Genomic DNA, 21,123 nt, shown 5'->3' with positions numbered 1-21,123 from the left:
TCTTTATATCAGCATTTTAAAGAGCAAATAGTTTGTTTTAAAGGAGCTGTGGAATAGATCCTAAATTAATCTATGTAGTGTTGCAGTCAAAAACTGGACGTTTTCGTCTTATCCTGTCAGGTCAGTGGGGTCAGAGTCAGATGATTTGCTGTTGTGGTATTTCTCTGAAGATCAGATAAGACAAAAAGTAAAAAAGTATCATCATATGAACCCAGGATTTTGAAAGGATTTTAGAAACAACAAAGGATATCATTCAGAAATGTATAAAACAATTAATAATCTCAAATTACTGTGACTTAAATTACTCAGTGAAGAAATTTAATTGTAAATAAATTAATAATAATTCAAACCTTAAATTTACTACATATTCTTGTCGGCGTCACCGCCTCTGATGCTTCAGGGGTTTCTGCAGAGTTGTGTTGACGACACCAGGAGTATGCATTTTGCTCCACAGTCTGATGATCATGATGTAGAAATTGAACACAAATATGTCACAAATATATTGTTGTATAAAAAATATTCACAACAGTTTTTATTCTGTATTAGTTTCTTAATAAAGTAGCCATTACCCTGGTTAAATCATTCCCTTTCCTTTTGATTGCCCGGGGGAACTATTTTACCTTTTGGCAAATAAGAGGGTCAGTTGGATGGGCAGGAGGAGGAGGGTCAGTAGATACATGATGAGTTTTACTGGAAAGAAGTCAGTAAGCTGAGACTGCCCGCTGCCAGCGTTGTAAGTATCTCTGCATGTTTCACACAACACTAACACACAAAAACACAATAAAAATATAAGCTTTAGTATATGTATTGTATAACCTGTGGGAGATTTTTGTGATTGGGATAAATCAGTATTGTTTAAACATATTAATGCTTTAACAAAGTATAAGAATATAACCAAAATGAACTGATTTTGTAACCATATTTTAATTAAGGAAGTGTACTCTTAGTTTACTTTGTGTTTATATGGCTCTAATGTCCTCCTATTAGAAGTTTCCATTAAAAAGGTAAATCTTACATTGAACATTTTTTTAAACTTCAAACTTCCTATTGGTTGTTCATGAAACTGTGTAACTTACCTTTCTTGATGCCCACAGGGAGATTCTTTGTAACTTTGTGGTCTAACCATCGATAATCTTTCTGATGAAGATTTTGTTCATTCAGCATTGTCTTCCTCTTCCTCCGCTCTTGTGCTTGAGCCACTTCTTTCTTTGCTTCACAACAAGCAAGTTTGGCCCAGCTCACCTTCACCTGCATACTGAGGGGATTATACTCTGCACTAACCAGGTCTAAATTTAAAAACAACAAAAGAAAGAGTAGACTGATTACATATTTAGGCTGATTATTTAAAGAGTACAACTGATTTATTAAAAAGTGATTTATTAAAGATGAGTGCTTGCCTCTTTCTTTTAGGAAACAAAGAGCATCCATGTGACCATTGTGGCAGATCTCAGCAAGCTTCTGTCCAAACCATAAAAAAGTTTAAAATTACTGGATTTTTTTTCTATAATTAGACAACTCATAGTTAAAAAAAATCTTGTTTAAATTCCACTTAATGTAAACCCTGTAACTCTGGAGAGGGACTCACCTCCAGTCTAGGAGGAAGGAAAGACGTACAGACACGATGCACATTGCCTGTGTTGACCTGAATGCTAACATTACCGTAGTGGGCTTCAAAGAAGTTGAAGGTACCCTCTCTGGGGCAGATGTCGCTCTCGCCTGAGAATGGGGCCACAGTAATGGTGTTTCTGTGCTCAAACAGGGGCATGTTGTTGCTCAGGGCTCCATCCATGTAGCGCTGAGGAAAAAAAGAGTAATAAATATAGATCACCATACTGCAAAGATGCAACACTGACAATAGTTAATATTCATACTCTAAATTAAAAGACTAAAGCAGTAAACGTGGAATAGCAGCTCTGTTTCTGACATCAAAAGTTTGAATTTGAACATTAGAAAAAATAAACCTAAAAGAACTCTGAATCCAACTGTTCTATTGGCCACTAAAATAGTTGCTATTTCTGTCAAAAGTTGAATATTAAGATGTTTTTAAATAACTCCAGACATCCTTAGACAACCAAGACATATGCAAGAAGTTTGTGTCTGGTTTCTAGATTACATTACAACACTACAGCTGCCCTGAAGAAATTTTTAATGACTTCTTCACTTTCACACAGTTAGTCCTATTAGGTTTGTCTGCTGCCTTTACTACAATGGATAACAATATTCAGATGCCATAACTTTAGCAGTTTATATGTATCTGACTTGGTATGAGATACATATAAACTGCTAGAAAGACTAGAAATATGACAAGACATATCTTGTCCTGGTCATGATCTATTTTTCCATTAGATTAGATAACATAAACCCTATAAGTGACCTTAAAACCTGGTTGAAGCTCAGGTTTCTCAATCTTAATGAAAACTAATCAGAGGTCAGTTTGGAAAATCTGATATGCCTGCTAATCGTGCTGGCAGTTTTGGGTCCTTTGCTCTATTTATTTGCTCTGTCAAAAATCTTGCTGTGGATTTTTAATGCTCTTTTAATGAGGTTAGACAATTAGTATGCCCTTAAATACCTGGAAATAATCATTCACGCTTTTATCATCTCTCAACTAGACAGCTCCAGTGCAATGCATGCTGGTTTATAGTCTTCCCTGCACTGTTGGCTAATAGATCAGAACATGGCAGCTCTTCTTTAAACAACTTTTGTCTTGATATGTCTTCATGGGCTCTCTGTGTGTTTTAAATTTGATATTAAAACTAAATTTCTTACTTTTAAAGCTATGTTGTTACTTATCTACTTCACATCTACACCCTTTTAAGATCACTGTGTGCTTCTGATTCAAATCCAGTATGACACTGAGGTATTTAGCTAAATTGTGTTTATGATGTTTTTTATGCTTTTATCTCCTACTGATTTTTTGTTTAAACTGTAAATTTGACTATAAAGGACTTTGGGCTACTTTTGTTGTGTTTAAATGTTGTCAGTGCGTAAATTTGACCAGGAAAAAAAAAGCAAATAAGAATAATTTATAATCGTTTTTTTCAATACAAGCTTGACAAATAAATACGTAACATTACAAGATTTCTTCTCACCACTCCACGGTATGATGGTGGGATGAACCCGCAGTAAACAGGGAAAAAACAACTGCACATCAGAACCTACAAAATGTATGCACTGCAGGTTAAAATCTTAAAATGTTTTGTAGCTGAAATGAAATCAGTAGTCTCTTCTACCTGAATGAGCTCCTCTCTGCTGGTAAATTCTGACACCAAAACATTTTTACCATCAGACAGTCTGGTGAGGGACACACAGAGTTTTCCAGTGGCCCGAAGATGGGCGTCTTCTGGAAGCTTCTCCAGCAGGTAGCGATGTATTGTTCGCAGCAGACTAAAGGTCGGGTGGAAAACCCCAAGGGTGTGTTTTCTGGCCTCTTTCGCTATGGTCAGAATAATGAAGCAAAGCTGTTCTGAGGGCAGAAAGCAGCAAATCAGTCTTGGAAAAAGTGAAATGTTTGGGGCTTATTTACAATGGAGAACAAAAAGAAAATTAATTTGTCAAAGATATCATTTCAGTAAAGTTTTTTAAATCTATTTATCCAAAGGCAATATATGTAATCTCCCCCTTTTTTGCATAAAGAAATATCACAACTGTATCATGTTTAAAGAGCTATAAAACACAATAATCCTTTTTTATTTAAATGATTGTTTTGTTGTTCTACCACAATATAGCACTGGGTAGATGATTTACTCTTAATTACTCCTGTTTTCTTTAAATAATATGTGACCTATGGAATTTGCTCTCACTATTGCATGAACTCAGTGTGTGTGTCAGTGAACCTCTGGAACATTTGTTTACTCCAAGCACCAATCATTGCACCTGTTTTGAGATAACATATCCCTGATCTTCATGAATTGCCAAGTAAAACCAAATTAAATAAATTCCAAAAATAACATAATCGTTTCTTTTTTTATTTTTAGAACAGCAATTTCCGTACATTAGTTAGTCCTTGTGAAACATTTAAACATTTAAGAGAGTTTGATGAGCTGCACAATCTAACCTGGAATTTACAAATATGAATCTCACCGATGGGAATTCCAACAGTCAGAGCTGCTGCCACAAGACAACCAGATGAAGCTCCACAGATTTTAGAAGCACCATGAACCAGTTGTGGAACTCGCTCTAGGATACAGCTCAGTGCTCCAACGTAGTAAATACTTCTGAATCCACAGCCTGCAAAAGAGATGTTCCACTCCTCTGCCCAGTTAAACATCCGCTCTGAAGTCTCCATCAATTATAGGATCAATTATAGCTCAGACCAAATCTTTATTATAATTATCTATTCATCTCTCCAGCAGGTTAATTTGGACTCCTTTCAGTATCCCTTCATCTCAGACACATTAGTGGGAAAGTGGGCAGGGCTTTAGTTGGAAGTTGGATGTGGTAAAGTGTTGCACAACTTGCTAGACTCAAACATGACATGTTTCAGAAAAGAAAACATGTACTGCATGACATGTGACGATAGAGTGCACATTTGTGTGGGAGGGTCAGAAGGGCCAGGAAGCAAAACCAATGAGCAATGTTTCCTTGGTTCAAGGGTGTTTAACTAAATAACTATAATCCATTAACTTCTGTGAAAAGGCACTACATAGAAGAAAATATCCTGCATAACCTTAAGTTTTTTCTTTCAAATTAATGTCTTAGAATTCAGAGAAAGGATTTTGGAATTAGTTTTATACATTATCATCCCATACTTGTTTATTTAGTAATTTCAGAATAATATACAACCATAATCCATTGACACATGTGAAATATGGCACTACATGTAAGAAATCCTTCTTAAGCTTAAGTGTTTTCTTTCAAATGTACATGAACAGTTAGCTAAACAGCTGCTAGCATTATTGTATTCATACATTTTAGCTTACTAATAGCAGGTTAGGTAAACAAATTTAATAAGAACTTCTAAGAAAAAGCCAAATGTTTTTAAAATGTAACGGTTTTCTTTGAAATCTATGTTTAAGACATCAAGGGAAATTGCTACTAGATAGTTTAGCCCGAGCATTAAAGCTAGCAACTGCTAAACAGCTGCTAGCATGAAATATGCTCTTTTTATCCATTACTTCCCATGCTTGTTTTTATGTTAGATTAAGGGGAACTGAATGTGTAAATAAACAGTAAACAATGCATCACAGTATCCGCAGATAAAAATCAATATGAAAATCAGTAAATATCAAAATATGACATGTATAAGGATTTTTTTATTGGTGATTGCCATCCCATACAGCTTTTCAATTTATAATTTAGATAAATAAGGAGTTTAATATTTCAAACTTAAAATTTTCTTCCGTTTTTGTCTTTTTAAAAAAATGTTTTTTCAATCCTGAGGTTTTGTGCACATTTTGTACTCAATAATACACAACAATAATAATCAACAATTTAACATTTCTAACTGTTATATTAGTCTAAAACACTCCCACAAGTGAGGCTTTAACCTCATCAATATTATAGTCCTAAGGCTCTTTGTTTCTTCCTTGGTTTATTTAGCAACTTTAGGGCAGCAAAACAAACATAAACTTGCAAATCCAGTGTTAGTGAGTATTTCTAAGCGTGATCATTTTAAGTCCAATAATCATTCAGTGTTTGAGTTCAGTTGAAGCAAGGAATAAATTAATAATAAAAATGGAGGTTATAAAACTGAAACATGTTTAAAATAGACATTTGGCTTAAATAAAAAAAAAAAAACTTTGATAAATTATCAATATGGAAATGATAAATGGCAGATTATGTGTTGCAAAGGATCAATTTGACACTGGAAAATTGTTACATGTCTCTCTTATTCTTTTATTTAGTCAAATTGGTTTTGAATGAATCCAATTACTTGATAATTTACCTCTCAAATTTTCAATTTACAGTCCTCCTAAAGTACTGTAAAGTACTGTAAAGGACAAAAGTACTCCACAAAACTGAGAGAAAGAGTCAAATTAAGAAGTATACACCAATTCCGTTTTAATGAACATAAACTTCCAGAAAATACTAACAGGAAAATGTGAGAGTAAAAAAGGAACAATACAAGTTGTTTATTTAATAGTTTTTTTTCTTTTGTTTAAATGTAATCTTTGACAGTAACACCAAAAACAGCCAGACATTTACATCATTAATCATCATTTGTTTTTTCATCTGGATGCCAAACTAAATTAATTTACTTGAGTGCATCAAAGGTCACTGAATCTCCTGAGTTTTGCTTGGATCCAAAGCTTTGGAGCCACCCCACAGCCCTGCCTAAACCCCAGCTTCTAGCTGCGCTTGGAGCTGACTTCATGGTGGCTTTATCAACTCCAGAGGTGGTGTTGATGTTGGAAGTGTGGTCTGATGCACTGTGAGTGTTCCAGTTAAAGGTATGGTCAGAGGAAAGATTGGCCTCTGGGCTCGCTAAGAAAAGGGTCATGTTTTCTTTCCTTTGATCCCACAGGTTCAGATCTGATGGCAGGCTTATGCATCGGCGCAGAGGTGGTTGGCTGGAAAAAACAAAAGCTTTGGTGATAATAATTATGTGTCCGTCCTTTGGTCCAGAGTAATATAACTTGACAACGACTGAATGGTTTGTTAGAACATTTTATGCCAACAGTACAAAACAATGTAATTAAACAAAGATTTTCAATCTACAATATAGTGCCACGAGCAGGTCAAAGTTCCCAATTTCTTAACGTTAGGAGAAGATATCTTATCTTAAAGTACTGCAGTACTTTAAGATAACTTATAGTTCTTTAAGTGAAGCCAGAGTAGAAAGGGTGTGTTCTTAACACTGCTTACCTAATACTTCTCTCCATCTTGTCCTTCAAAGCTTGTTTGTCTCCAGTTGTCCAAAAGAGCCAGCTAATGTCCCTTGGTACCTCTGGAATCCAGCTCTTTAATCTAGAAGAACAAATCAAAGTTGTGTACAATCAAAGTCTGTAATCTTTTAAAAAGATTACATCTAAACATCAATTTATCCATTCTACTGTAGTTAAAAAAATCATAGCTGATGAAAAATGAAAACATAAAGACAGATTTTGACTTAATGTGGTAGGACACAATAAGTACAAGTTAGTACCTCTGAGCTAATGAGCGGGCAGACTCAAAAGGCAGATAAGATGTCATTTTCTTTGGCAGGTAGTCAGTCAACTGGCCCAACAAACCACCAGGACTGTGTGTTTCTTTACAGGCCTGACATAAAACTAACACAAAAACAGTGAAAAAGATGCTGCAGTCAAATAATAGTACTGCTTCAGCTGTAGATTGCTTGTTTTCTCTTTTCTTTCTCCTTACACAACCATGTCAATGACTGCTCTTACCCCTCTGAATGTTAACTGGAAGGTTTTCTATGAGCTTTGGATCCAACCACCAGTGATCTCTCTGTGGCTTCTTTAGTCCACATTGCTTTGTGCTCTCACCAGACTTTTCAGTTTCAGATGACTCCTTCACCTGATCACAACAAGCATGCTCTGTTGCATCGGTCTCCAAACTCCTCATTGGGCTCTCAGTGCTGATCAGTTCTGTGGTGAGTAGTTAAAATAAAATATAGATAACAGGACAAAAAAGAAGCACTGAGTGCACACAACATTTGACAGTGGTTAGTTTTCTACAGCTTCTACAGAGGGGTCTCTAATCTAGTTAGTATTTTTAATGGATGAGTTCATTATTCTTTTTCTGAAGACATGACAAAACGTTCTCACTGTTTTCTTGCAGGAAGCGAAGAGCATCCATGTAGCCATTTTGGCAGATTTCAGCCATTGCCTGTAAGTTCCAAGAATGCTTGATGAGAATGCAAGTTTTTGTTCACTCAACGCAATGTCACTGGCTTTTTTAAACGTATAATTTGAAAAGTGCAAAATACTAACTTACTTAACAGTAACAACCCGAAAGGTTTTCATATACCAAAATTAGTAATACAAATACAAAATATACCCCAGACATAGTTACTGCTACACTTAACTGATAATTGGTTGCAAACCTTTCGGCAACCACAATCTCTGAGCATTTATCAAAGCCATTTAGAGGCTTCTTGCACCTGCTTGCAGGCAGTCTCTGACACTTTACCACTGCTACATGTTCAAGCTCTCCTAAATTTGGTGCCTTCTGTACTAGAGGCATCAAAACAGTCTCAAAGCATCACAAAACATCCAGCATAGTAATTGGTGGCTCTTTCCTACACTTGCATTGTAGATTTTAAATTTCTTGATAACAGTGTTTCTGGTGACAGCCATCTGGTCTTTGAGCCATTTAAAATTAGAAATTGAGAACAGTCTGTGTTGTTATTGTTTGTTTTTTGTTTGTTTGTTTTTTCATTTCAACTGATAAGCTCAATTGAATACATCAAAAGAATGGCAATATTTGCAGTGTATGTTTCATGTAATAAATACGAGTCACCTGAACCTCACCTCAGCATCTGGGGGAAAGAACGTGCTGGTCACTCTGTACAAGTTCTCTGAGTTGACTTGGATGCTGACATTGTTGAAGCGCACTTGATGGAAGCTCAGCATGCTTACTCTAGGACAGAGGTCACTCTCACCTGCATATGGACTGATTGTGATTGTCTTTCCCAGGTTACAGCGAGGAAGGTTGTCACTAACAGCACCGTCTACATAGTGCTGAGTGGGAAAGGGAAAGTTGTAAACATTACTGTGTGTCAAACCTAGATAAGACCTTATCACAGATTTGAGACATCTGCCAACTGTTCTCTGGTGAACTCTGATAGAGACCAAGATGATGTAGCTTCATTCCTTAAAACTATGTTGCTTAAATTTCTATGTACTCAGGAATTACATTCGATATCAGCCTGATGAACTCAGCCTTGATGCAGCTATCTATAATGACGGCTAACCCCAACTCCCTGAGCTAAACTCTTCCTGGTGGAGTAACAGTTTCAGTAGTTGTGTGCTGCTGGTTCACTCACCACTCCACGGTAAGTGGGTGGAATAACTCCACAGTAGAGAGGAACGAAGCAGCTGCATATAAGGGCCTGGAAAAGAAGAGTATAGAACCCCATCTAAGCCTCCTCTTGTCAGACATCATAATCTAATAAAAGGGTCAGCCTATTTTCCAAGCTGTTTACCTGAATTAGCTCATCTCTGCTGTCAAACTGCGAGACCAGTAAGTTCCTCCCATCAGACACTCTGGTCAGGGACACGCAGAGCTTCCCAGATGCTCGAACATGGGCATCCTGTGGAATTTTCTTCAGCAGAGACTCCTGTACTAACTGTAGCAGGTCATAAGCTGGATGCAGAGGCCCCAGTCTGTGCTTCCTGGCCTCTTTGGCCATGTGCATTAAATCCCCACAGCATTTGTCTAACCAGAGGACAGAGCACTGTAATCAAATATTGCATACATTGTGAAATTACTGAACAATAACACTAACAGTAAAAAGGGAGGACATGTTTTTCACAAGTAAAACTATATTACTAAAGCCCAAAACTTTGCCTGCCAATCATAGCAGATAGAAAAAATGTGTACGTATTTTAAAGCAGTAAAGATTCTGTCAATTAACATAGGGACTTCATTTTTAAATTTTGGAAAAAGCTTTCTGGTATGTTGATGAAAGGTGGGGACTTTTAATGAGAAATATTATGCACTTTTTTTTCACAAGTTGACCCATTTTCTTTGGCTCTGTAATGTAATGTAATGTTACTTTGTCATAGTACATATACAATACCACAGCTGTCTTCACATTTGAAAACATCTTTATACCCTTAAACCATGCTCAAAGCAGTCAGTTGCAGGGGGTGAAAGGGTTATTTGAATCCACTCCCTCCTATGTGGAGTGCTGCTCATTTATATATCTATCATCCACCTTTGGGCAACCACTCAAACAAATTTTTGGACAAAAATTAGACTTGATATCTCTTGAAACATGTTATTATACAGAACATAAAGAGTTAAAAGTGACTTAAGTGACAAACAAAACATGGGATTGCAATGAAATCAACATCCAGTGCTAACTGGGGAAAAGCATAACTGTAGATTTATTACATCACAACTGAGCTTGGTGACTCAAATCTATGCTAAATTCTATAATTCTATAAATATGTTCCAATCATATCTTAAGTGTTGTTGGTCTCCTCTTAGGTTATTATTTATTTCTATTTCAAATAAAACATTTTAGAAATCAAGGTTTTGTGAGTCAAATAATCACCTATGGGGATTCCTAATGTAAGGATGGCAGCCACCAGAGAGCCCGCAGAAGATCCATAGATTTTAGACGCGTCTTGTATGAAGCGCGGGAACCGTTCAAGTATACAGCTGGTAACACCAACATAATAAATTCCCATAAAACCGCAGCCTGCAAAGGAGATGCTCCAGCCTTTCTTCAAATCAAGCATGCTGCAAATATAAAGATCCACTAAGCCTTCCAAATTAAACCTGCTGAAATGTTAGGCCATCCTTATAGTCAACTATCCCCTTCACAAAACACCTGTAATTAGCATCCAAAGGTTAAAAAGATAATAAACATTGTATAATTGGGTCTCAATGAGAGCTTTTCACCCATTGGCTGAAAAATACCACGTGACTCAACCCTCAGTCAGCCAAAGGTCGCGCGACTGTGCGAAGCTTTTACAACTTCTGCATTCAGTTTTGCAAGTATTATATATTTTCCTTCTGGTTTAAAAGCTAAAAAAATGAACATTCCTGTGGTGGATTTCAGCACTTACAACCTCAATGAGACAAATATTAGTGACGAACAGCTGAACTATTTAGGTAAAGAGCTGAAAAATGCCTTCACCGAAATTGGTTTTGTTTTCCTGAAAAACACGGGGATCACTCAGGAGGAGGTGAGGACAAATTAAGAGAACTCCAAATAAGTTGGTCAGAAGTGCTTAAAGTGGAATTTGTCTTTCCTCTGTGGTATGTGATGGACAGGTAAACCGTGTTATGGACATATCCAAGAAATTCTTTCTGCAGCCTGATGAACTGAAGCAGCCCTTCAGCAGGAAAAGCTTTGCAAACCATCCCAACCATGGCTGGGTGTCATTGGAGACTGAGAGGTGAGAAGAAGTCATGTTTTGGACAATTTAATTGATCTTGAATGAATAAAATCCCATTTCAGGTTGAATCCAGTTCGTCCTGGAGACCTTAAGGAGTCATTCAACACTTCCTCATTTCACCCTGACATAGTAAGAATTAACTTTTTACTTCACTTTTTTATTCAGTCACAAGACAGTCCAGATTGATCCCTTTGTGTTTGTTTCCAGTTTGAATGCTAAAGTACATGATAATCAATGTTTGTTACTTAACCACTTTTCTGTTTTAAAGCAGACCTTGAAATGATATTAAATAACCACATTAGCTAGTATGAATTTGCCACAAAATTATTGGTGTATTGGTACAGAGGTGAAACCCCAATAATGCAGTAAAATAGCAGAAAACACAAAGATGGGTTTCTAAAATGTTGATGTTTTTCAAATTCAATATCAGTTTCAGCTCTGGCATTAGTCAGGCTGTTCTTTTCTGTTCTGTAGAAATGGCCATCATCGGGCGCTGTAATGGGCTTCCAGGAGATCCAGACAACTTTCTTCCAGCGCTGTAAAGAGCTGAGTCTTCGGGTGCTGAGGGTGATGGCCCACAGCCTGGGTCTGGACCCAGATGTGTTCCTGAGTGCTCACTGTTTTATAGGAAGTATGATTGCCACATTAACTGTCTCCATAATGTGTAATAATCACAATTGCTTGGGACCAAAGTACATGTTAAAGAAGATGATGACTTTAGATATTTGGCTTTTCTGAACAAATTTCTGTTTTAGAACAATTTTACTTAATGTAATTATACAGGAATAGGAGCATAATATTAAGAATAATTGGAGTAAACTTTCTAACAAAAAAAAAAGAAAACTAACATGACTGCCAAGACTTCCCGTGTCGTCTTCTTATTAAAAATACTTCCAGAACAGAAATAAATCTTGACCCTCATGCAGGCTTTAATCCACAGACAAGAAACAAACCGTGACAATGCTGCTTTCTTTCGCAGCTGATTGCAATGGGACAACACTGCGGTCCCTTTACTACCCACCTGTGAACCATGAGAAAGCAAAGGACGGTCAGCTGCGGTGTGGAGAGCATTCAGACTATGGCAGCATCACTTTACTGTTTCAGGGCTCTGATGGCCTGCAGGTAACACTTTACATCATCTCCTCAGAAAGGAGACACACCCACAAGAGGTGTTTGATAATTCAATTCAATTAAATAAAATGCATATGGACATTAAATTCCAGCTTAAGTTGTGGTTATCTTTGTTTGTTTGTTTGGTTTTTCCTTAGTTTGCTTTAGCTTGACTTTAATGCCCCAAATTATAATAACTAGCTGTTATTAAACAGTATGTTATAGTTATCTACTAACTGCAGTTTTTTATTATTACAGGTAGCTTTTGTTAAATCTGTTTAATTATCTAAGTTTTTATGTATAATTTTACTAATTGCCTTTTTTCTGCATAAAATCTGTTTGGCAACCTGTTAAACATGCTTTAAATCACCTAATCACAATGTCACTTGCCAACTTTAAGGTCTGTAATCGTTCTGGTGAATTTATCTCTGCTCCCACTGTCCCTGGAGCCGTCCTCATCAATATTGCTGACCTGATGCAACGCTGGACTAGTGATCAGTTTATTTCAGTGGTAAGTGAAGAGTATTTATGACACTGTTATAGATGTTCGGCTAAAATAAAACAAAACTAGGTTTGTTGTATGAGATAAAAAACAATTGCAGTGTTTTTATTTAATCTTAACAGGTTCAAGTCTTTTTAAAAGTTGTGCCTATGAATTACCTTTAAATGGAAGAATTAATTGTAATGAATTTTAGCAGAATTTCTTCCAGCTGCTTCTTGACAGATATATACTTAAGTATATATATGTATGTATGTATATATATATATGTATATATACATAATTGCATTTTAGAAACAGTATTGGTCTCTGTTTCCCAGCGTCACAGGGTTTTACTGCCCCCTGTTGGAGACTCCTGCACGCGCCAGTCCCTGGCATATTTTGTCCAACCAGATGATGAGGCTCTGATCACCTGCTGTGACGGCTCAGACAAATACCCACCAGTTACATCAGGCGCCTACCTCATGGAGCGCTTCAGAGTGTCATATGGGGCTAGCTGAAGTCATTCTCATCATTTTTTTCAAATGTTTTGTCCACAAATTATAAATTAGTTTGAGAAATGAGAAAAGTTTGGAGGCACCCAAAATGATCTAATTATTTACAAATCATACAACCTTGTATCACACAGTGGTTTTACTTGTTTAATAGTGATTTGAATATGATTTTTTTTATTAAATCAGTGGGCTGAATTTGTGCAATGCAACTATACAAATGGTATGTTTGCCAGCTCATTCATTTTATTGTTAACATTCAAACCATGAACAACATTGTCATGAACTTGATAAACAAGATGATGAACAGATTTCAGCTCTTTTTTTTTTTCTTCAAACAGCATGTAAAGAAAACTAAACTGGCCAAGTTATTCTTGGAGCCAGAGGTGCCCCCCTCCCGCAGTCACCCCAAGAAATAAAAAAAAAAGAAATATGAATAATAAACAAACAGGTGAACTGTATCTCAAGTCCCCTCAGAATGTACCCTGTATAACTTTTCTCCCCTCTATTATTAACCTGTAACAAATATTTTTTTTAATTAAAGGGTTCCCATCTTTTTCAGCCTGCAGGTTGATTTCCAGTGGTTTTAGATAATAAATAAATCTAAAATATTTTATCATGAAAAATGACACATTGACATTCTTGCGCATTGATACACGTACTTAAGACAACTTCAGAATTCATGTCACTAACACCAGAACAATTAGTAACAAAAAAATTAAATATATATAATACAGTGTGTAACTTCATCTGCTCTGCAATCACTGGGTCCAAAAGACACTACAGCTAGAAATACATCTGATTTGGAAGGAATGTGATTTTTTTTATTTCTGACTTTTTGATTACAAAACTTGATTTTAGTAGGATCATTTCAACCCCTAATTCTCTTTTTTTCTAAGCCAGAAAAATACATTTTCATTGTTTTTATTATTTTGTAAATAAGAGATGGCATCAGTCACAACACACTACAGTGTGTACAAAACAAAACATTCGGTTATTACAGCCGCTGCCCTCCCCTTTTCACCCCAAAGAATTTCCCATAGAGAACAGGGTCCTTGTTGTTGTAAAAGATCAAAATGACAGAGACAAAAGGATTGATTGTCAACACAGAAAACTGGAACAGCTCCACATTTCAAGTCTGGCCCATTCAGCTGATTTGGCCAGTAAGGGGAGGGCCACCGTTGGCACTGGCACGAAATCTGAAGCATGGAATCAGATTCTCTTATACGCTCTTAATGCTTAGGTACCCCCCTCCCCCCCTCCACCACCATCAAGAGATGGTTTGGAAATATCAACACAAAACTGGGACTATGAAAACATACAAGTACACGGTCACTCATAACATGAAGAGTGTTGAGGCCTCCTAAGAGTGTCCTGGCACTGGTACATCTTGCTGCTGGTGACCAGGGGGCAGTGGCTGACTGTTTGCTGGTACAACTGGTGCTGGTCCACTTTCAGCTACAGGAGATCCAGGATCTGCAATAGTCACATGTGCACAAGTTGTGTTTAAACTGTTACTAAGCAGATGATTAAATGTTATAGCCTTGAAGACTGAAAAAAAAGGCGAGGAGTGTCCAATTTTGTTCATTCAATGGGATTTGAAATTTCTAGTATCAGAGACTAAAACACAGGCCTGTGTCCCTTTTGTCATGACCATTTTTTTTCTATTTCTTCAGCAAATCCAGTAACATTGCAAAAGAGAAACACGATAGCCCGTTTCACTGCAAAAGCCTGTGCAAACCCCCCATTGGATAGATTAGCATCAGAGAACAGTAACTGCAACGTCATACTTACGTTTTGTTTCAGCTTTTAGGTTTTGAGCTTTAACCCTTTCCATTTCTTCCATTGCCTGAGCACAGAAAGAGCAGGAAAATTGCAAGTGATTTTTTAAAAAAATGAAAATGGTTAAATTATTGCATTGTTCAATAAAACTGCACATCAGACTTGCCCGCAGTTAGAAACACTGTATGTACACAGTTTTTAAAATATAACATTTAAGTGCAGCTCAGAAATAAAAGGAGACATTTCAGGTGCCATTCAGTAATGAATTCCTTTCATCAGAATCATCTACAATCATCTCAAGTATGGATTATGGCAGTCATGTAAGTACAGAAAACAAAGGGAATGATATCCTCAATCTATAATTTCAATTCAACTACAAAATCCAAAACAAAACATAAAGCTGTCTTAATTTACCTGCTTAAGCCCCATCTTCTGAGCATTAAGTTCTTCCTGTTTTTTTTCAAGCTCCTCCCTCTGTTTCTGCAGCTCAACTGACTTCTTGTTGATGTCATTCTCCTCGTTGGCCAGTTGCTGCTCGTACTCTCTCAGTTCGTCCTCTGTGTAAAAGGGATTATGATCTAAAGTCTGCAGAGATCAGAGAGTTAAAGGATGCCATGATTTTCATCACTATGTTCATGACGTTGAAGTATAACTTTATCAAATGGTACACAACAGTTTGGAATACCAGTTTTAACTTAGGCTCCAAAACAACTTAACTGAATTCAGTCTTGGCATAACTCACCTAGAGAATTGTATTTCCAGGTCTTACCTCCCACTCATCTTTTTCGTAGAACTCCTCCTTCTTGGTGGCAGCCATAAACTCGCTCAGTGACACAAGTCTGTCTTTGTTACTGTCCACCTGAAAAAAGCACATGAAATTGCTTTAATCTATTTTTGTTGCCTTGATTAATCATTAGCCTATGCTCAAATGAAAACCTTTCATCTATTTCCTAAACCAATGACTTGGTTTTCTGCTGCTGTTTGTGCCTTGTGCAACCCAGTTATAAGTAAACAAATCTGTTTGCAAGCCTGTGTGCAGCTTGTCACACAATTCTGTGGAAAACCTTGTCCAAAAATAATTATTTCGGTCTCTGCTTGAAAATGGATGGATACTCTAAAATGACTGAATACTTAACCAAAGACGCCTCCCAATACTTGCCAGACCTAAAAAGTGACAGAGACTCCATATGTGTTGTGTTACTGCAGAGGCTCACTTCATTCATAACATGTTCCCTCATCCTCAGTCTCTCTTCCTCCATCTCGACCATATCATCCTCTTCATTTTGAGGGTTGTACACCTTCTCCAGCTTAAAGAAAAATGCAAAAAATACCTTATAGAGTCTTTAGATGTTAAAAATTGTATTAAAATGTGCAAAACCAGATGTAAAATAAAAAATACCTCTTTAGTGAAAAGTGCTTCAAGCTCATTCTCATCGAAAAAGCCATCTCCATTACTGTCTACAATACAAAACAACTGAACTCAACATATAATGCCACCCATATGAATAACATGAATAGTAGGACAAATACACCTTTTGGATAAAGGATTTTTTTCAATTCGCTTGAATATTTCATTTTAGATATTGGAGATAGTTATACAAATTTCTTTTTTTTATGTGTAATTCATTTTTCGAAATTCATGTATTTTGTAGTTACCATGCATTTTGAAAAAGGTTTTAGGATCAAAATCTTCTGGGTCCAAGCCATCTGCCTCGTGCCACACCTCTTTTAGCTGGTTTTCACTTCCCTGGACACACAAACACACACACACACGGTTGACAAATGATTCCTATTCTTTCACTATTTTCTCATCAGTTGGCAGGGAAAGGCCCTGGCGGTGGTTCTAAGTGTCATTTAGAAGCACAGGCAGTCAATACAGTTTTTAAATTCCAACTAGCCATCATTAGACTGTAAAAACAAACAGACCAATCATAGGAGTGGTCAAATCAACTGTAAGACACATTCTCAGAAATTTAAACAGGCCTTCATGTCTAGACAGAAGGAAACAGTGGTGTATTTTGAGTGTAAAGTCCTTTTACAGCATCCAGCCAAGTGAGGACCACTCTCCAGGAAGCAGACATATCATTAGTCAAGTCTACCATAAAACAGAATACTTGACTGAGCAGGTACAGAGGGCTCACCACAAAGAGAATAACCCTTCACGAGTCTCAAGAATAAAAAAGGCTGGTTCTACAGATGAAACAAAAAACCTTTCACACACAGAGATGTCACTGAAAACACCCGCATTATACTTACGTTACTCATTCACATTGACCAAACAAGAACATAGAATAACAGAATCAAGGCTAAAGAACTGCAAGGCTGGATTTGATCATTTTCCTAAGCAAGATAAAAACAAAATATTCATTTGAAAGATGGGTCTAAAATCAAGAGGTGTAAAAATGGAGAAGTCTTTGAACTGCTACTGATCCAGCAGTACGGGTGTGCATCACTTCCACTTGAACTGTGTCACTAGTGTTTGTTGATTATGTGTCAGAAAAAGACACATCCAGATGAAAACTGAAATACACAAGGATATACTTGCTGTTCTGGCTCAGCAAAATGCAACAGATCTGACTGGACAGAACAACACATCCCAGATTGACGTTGTTATAAAAGATTTTTTTAAGACAATATACTGCGCATTGCTCTGCCTATTAGGACTTTTAAATGACCCACATTAATATGGTTGTCTTACAGGATGGTTAACTTTGGGATGGTCGGCATGTTTCTTCTTCATCTCCTCATAATGCTGCTCTTCCTTCTTGCGGTCCTCCTCCTTCATGTTCTTCAGGCGCATCCTCCTTTCATGCTCCTTCATCATCTCGTACCTTTTGAACTCATCATGGCGTTCCTTGTCAAAGTTCTCCAGGTCTTTGGTTGCCTACAAATATATATTTTTATATAATATTTTAGAGATTTGTGCAACTTACTGGAACTGACAACATTACATGCCTTAAGAGATGTTTACCAGAGGATGAAGCAAAATATGTAGGTCACTCAACATTTGGTACAGGACCCTGATACAGAACAGGATTCTCATAGCAACGTTTAGGCCAGTTATAGACTACGTCTTATATTCCTGCTGTTTCAGTGCATCTTGTTAACATAAATCATATTAATTCATCTTAAAATTGTTCATAATATTTAACAATAAACTTGTACAGTTCAAATTATTCAAACAGTTCAACCTTTATATGCTTGCAAAATGTAATGGGTGCTCAACAACAGGTCTTTTAAAAGCAAGTAAGCAGCCTTCATTGTAAACCCAATGAGTTGACTTCTCTTTTATTCTTACTTCAGAGGAAGTTTGTTGCTCGATAAGGACCTAAAAATATCAATGACTACCTCTAGCCAGGGCTCCCCCTCCAACAAATGACATAAAGCTGTGAATGTCCCTAATGTACTACAGCTAAAATAAATAAAAGTCAGACCAGCTAACAGAGCTGCCTTTTAAATTTCAGATTTTGACAGTTGTAATTCTCTATAGGCTCAACAACACTAATTATAGCTATAATATAAACCACAGTGTCATGGACTGATATTATAGCAATGAATATGATGCATTGACATACGAGCAACAGCACTACAGTAACCACAAACAGTGCAAAAGCATTTCCCCTTCCAACAGTGTACAGCTGCGCTGTGCATGTATACCGATTGGATGAGGCGGTTCAAGTCCTCCACCTCGAAAGTGTTTGGATTCATGTGGTTGAGGTGCTCAAACTGTTTCAACAAGGCCTGATGGTCTAATGTAAGACCTGTAAAGAGGAGAATAATGGTTGGGTTCATTTAACTGCATCACAGTCCGATCACGTGTACTGTTCCTATAGGAACATAACAATAAAGAAGACCTTTTAACTTAATTTAGGCAGCATTCACAGAGACTAAGTGACTGTGTCATTCAAGAAAATGAAACCATGGTTGCTATATCAGTGTAAGAAAAATGTCCTTGAAATTCTTTCCTTGGAGTTTCATTGACATTTCAAGCTTCTACTTTTTTTTGAGAGATAACTGATAACTAACTATGCCAGAGGGAAAAAGAGGCTTCTTTTTTTCAAGCATCAAATAAAATTTTTTCTAGGAAAGAATTAAATAACAAAAAACAGTAAAAAAAAAAAAAAAAAAAAACAGTATTTCTGTTTTATCAAATGAAGAGCTATTACTTCAATGTTTCATTCCTTAGTTCCTGAAACTGAGGAGAAATTATCAAAAGCATCACCTACATTTGATGATTACCCAACTGCAGACTTGTATTAAGGAAGATATTGTGAAATTTCAAGTCTGTGAGTGACACATCAGCAACAAGAGACAAATTCTCACCATTCCCCTCCTGGATGTCATGTTTCGCTTTGATGAGCATCCGCAGCCTGTTCATTTCCTCCCTCTTCAACTCGTCAAGCTTTGAGCGAAAATTATGCTGGACAAAGTCCAACTCTTTGGAAAGTTTACCTTGCTGCAACCAGAGAGTCAACACAGTAGAGGTTAATTAAAAGTCCTTAAAAGTCAATAAACAGCTTACCAAAAACTGGGCTGCTTTGTGAGTATGTACCTTGATGTCATCCATATTGGCGCTTTTCAGCTTTTCTCTGAAATGGGGATCTTTCTCAAGGTACTCAATGACTTCCCTGAGGTAGCGGTCATAGTGCAGCCCGGTGTCCTGAGAAATAGTCCAAAGCCCCCATTTTGTTAATGCCTGACAGTAATTATGGTCTTTAAAATAACTTCTAGGTAATTTAACTCTTGCTAATATACACTAGCTCAACACAAAACACACTATCAAAACTGATACTGCTTCTGTTTGTTTTTCCACCAGCCTTTTACTCACAAGTAGGTGCACTTTCCATTTGCATCTCTCTTCACTGCAAGCTATTTTTCTGTTTTGTGACGTTTTTCTCTAAGACCTCTATGTAAGTGTGATACCCCTGAATTGGACAATGTACTTGTGACTCACAGTACTCCTGGGTGGCTCCAGTTCCTCCACCTCAGGTTTTTCTTTGGCCTTGTCCACACTGATAGGCACTGAGTGGATACACAACCACAAACTCAGTAGAACCAACCCACAATGGGCCAAGGCTTTACTTCTCACCATCTAGTTAAGCACGGACAAAAAGAAAGGAGAAAACAATGGGGGGGGGGGGGGGGGGGGGTAGAATAGATAAGGTTTCAAGTAGTAATTTTGAGATTTTACCTGAAGATGGTACATCTTTCATGAAGCTTTTATTTCTTCTCTTATTTCAGTGGCTGGATGCAGAGCACAGTCAGTAAAGACCTTTACCTTTAAAGACGACACCACCCTTAATTTCCCAACCACTGTCAAATCAGTAAAAGCCTCAACTTGACATAGACACGAAATAGGGATGATGTTATGCAAGTTAGACTTAATCTCAAACGCCACACTCTCCGCAACAAAGGTCTGTATAGCACACTAGTTTGCTGGATAAAGATGTAGAGACCTTAGTTTAAAACAGCTCCTTTACTGGAGATTCGTAGCTTGAAAATTGTGGACTTGTAACTCAAAATCAATAAAAAATACATGCTAACTAAACACTTTGTTTAGTGAGGATGGTATGGTGATGTGATAGCTAATTCATTATCCTGTAGAGCTGGAGAAGCCCCAAAGCATGCTGGATTATACAGAGAAACTTAATTAAGTAAAATCCTTTTTAAAGACTTACTTGCAAAACGGGGCTTACCTTGGTTTCTTCCTCCTTATTTTCTCCTCCCCGGGCTTTCACCGTTAAGTGCTACTCGAAGTGCCTGGGATTCAGCGGACCTTGTTTACAGCTGTCATCTGTCTACGACCAATACAAGCCTCAGGTAGCCGCAACCTACAGAAAAAAAGGCTGTGTTCACCATGGCAACGTCCCGCCTTAGCCGCTTCTATTGGATAGTGAAAGTATACGTTCTTTATAAAACAGTCGCGTTGAAAGATGATTGGGCCCTACGCCTGTCAATCACGAGTGTCGAAATAAAAAAAAGCGGCTTAAAGGTACGTTGAGCCAAACTGTACGTGGCGTTCAGTCAACCCCAGCCAAGGGCGGGCTTGAGGTTTTCGACAATAAACCATATCATTTTGAGATAAAAACTCGATTACAGATATCTAGGTTTATATTAATCACACTGAACTGACCTAAATGCGTTATCACAAAATACGCAATTTGCATGAATAAATCCAAGGTTCTTAATAAAAAATTTAGTTTTTTTCTTAAATATTCTTACTTTA

The 21,123-nt window shown here is 37.1% G+C and overlaps 4 protein-coding genes across 6 annotated transcripts; 1 reads left to right on the top strand and 3 right to left on the bottom strand.

The window, feature by feature from the left end:
- Window positions 1-350: 350 nt before the first annotated feature.
- On the bottom strand, window positions 351-4,412 carry LOC121647475 (patatin-like phospholipase domain-containing protein 2). The gene is made up of 8 exons (XM_041996968.1): window positions 4,084-4,412; window positions 3,234-3,466; window positions 3,093-3,158; window positions 1,586-1,795; window positions 1,398-1,458; window positions 1,077-1,286; window positions 621-762; window positions 351-455 (listed from the first exon to the last, which is right to left on the bottom strand). Exons 1-8 carry the CDS (start codon window positions 4,286-4,288, stop codon window positions 380-382), a joined length of 1,203 nt encoding a protein of 400 aa, XP_041852902.1. The 5' UTR covers window positions 4,289-4,412; the 3' UTR covers window positions 351-379.
- Window positions 4,413-4,823: 411 nt separating this feature from the next.
- LOC121647695 (patatin-like phospholipase domain-containing protein 2) lies at window positions 4,824-10,413 on the bottom strand. 2 transcript variants are annotated; one of them, XM_041997348.1, is made up of 9 exons: window positions 10,166-10,411; window positions 9,089-9,321; window positions 8,930-8,995; window positions 8,415-8,624; window positions 7,710-7,770; window positions 7,329-7,529; window positions 7,088-7,211; window positions 6,808-6,909; window positions 4,824-6,512 (listed from the first exon to the last, which is right to left on the bottom strand). In XM_041997348.1, exons 1-9 carry the CDS (start codon window positions 10,350-10,352, stop codon window positions 6,197-6,199), a joined length of 1,500 nt encoding a protein of 499 aa, XP_041853282.1. In that variant the 5' UTR covers window positions 10,353-10,411; the 3' UTR covers window positions 4,824-6,196. The 2 variants fall into 2 exon arrangements, with proteins under 2 accessions (XP_041853282.1, XP_041853283.1); XM_041997349.1 differs by having other exon boundaries at window positions 6,249-6,528; window positions 10,166-10,413.
- Window positions 10,414-10,509: 96 nt separating this feature from the next.
- On the top strand, window positions 10,510-13,426 carry si:dkey-10o6.2 (uncharacterized protein LOC100124608 homolog). Its single transcript, XM_041996745.1, has 7 exons — window positions 10,510-10,802; window positions 10,891-11,015; window positions 11,078-11,144; window positions 11,490-11,646; window positions 11,995-12,137; window positions 12,526-12,636; window positions 12,945-13,426. Exons 1-7 carry the CDS (start codon window positions 10,650-10,652, stop codon window positions 13,122-13,124), a joined length of 936 nt encoding a protein of 311 aa, XP_041852679.1. The 5' UTR covers window positions 10,510-10,649; the 3' UTR covers window positions 13,125-13,426.
- LOC121647385 (nucleobindin-2-like) lies at window positions 13,340-20,742 on the bottom strand. Of its 2 annotated transcripts, XM_041996743.1 has the most exons (13): window positions 20,594-20,742; window positions 19,852-19,989; window positions 19,450-19,557; window positions 19,221-19,353; window positions 18,555-18,658; window positions 17,596-17,781; window positions 16,554-16,644; window positions 16,297-16,355; window positions 16,112-16,204; window positions 15,667-15,756; window positions 15,312-15,482; window positions 14,910-14,964; window positions 13,340-14,591 (listed from the first exon to the last, which is right to left on the bottom strand). In XM_041996743.1, exons 2-13 carry the CDS (start codon window positions 19,987-19,989, stop codon window positions 14,479-14,481), a joined length of 1,341 nt encoding a protein of 446 aa, XP_041852677.1. In that variant the 5' UTR covers window positions 20,594-20,742; the 3' UTR covers window positions 13,340-14,478. The 2 variants fall into 2 exon arrangements, with proteins under 2 accessions (XP_041852677.1, XP_041852678.1); XM_041996744.1 differs by lacking the exon at window positions 19,852-19,989 and having other exon boundaries at window positions 20,594-20,726.
- Between the last annotated feature and the right edge of the window lie 381 nt (window positions 20,743-21,123).

This window comes from Melanotaenia boesemani, chromosome 10, assembly GCF_017639745.1.
Source record: "Melanotaenia boesemani isolate fMelBoe1 chromosome 10, fMelBoe1.pri, whole genome shotgun sequence".
In the NCBI taxonomy this organism is placed as follows: domain Eukaryota; kingdom Metazoa; phylum Chordata; class Actinopteri; order Atheriniformes; family Melanotaeniidae; genus Melanotaenia; species Melanotaenia boesemani.
This window is presented reverse-complemented; position numbering and strand designations above follow the sequence as displayed.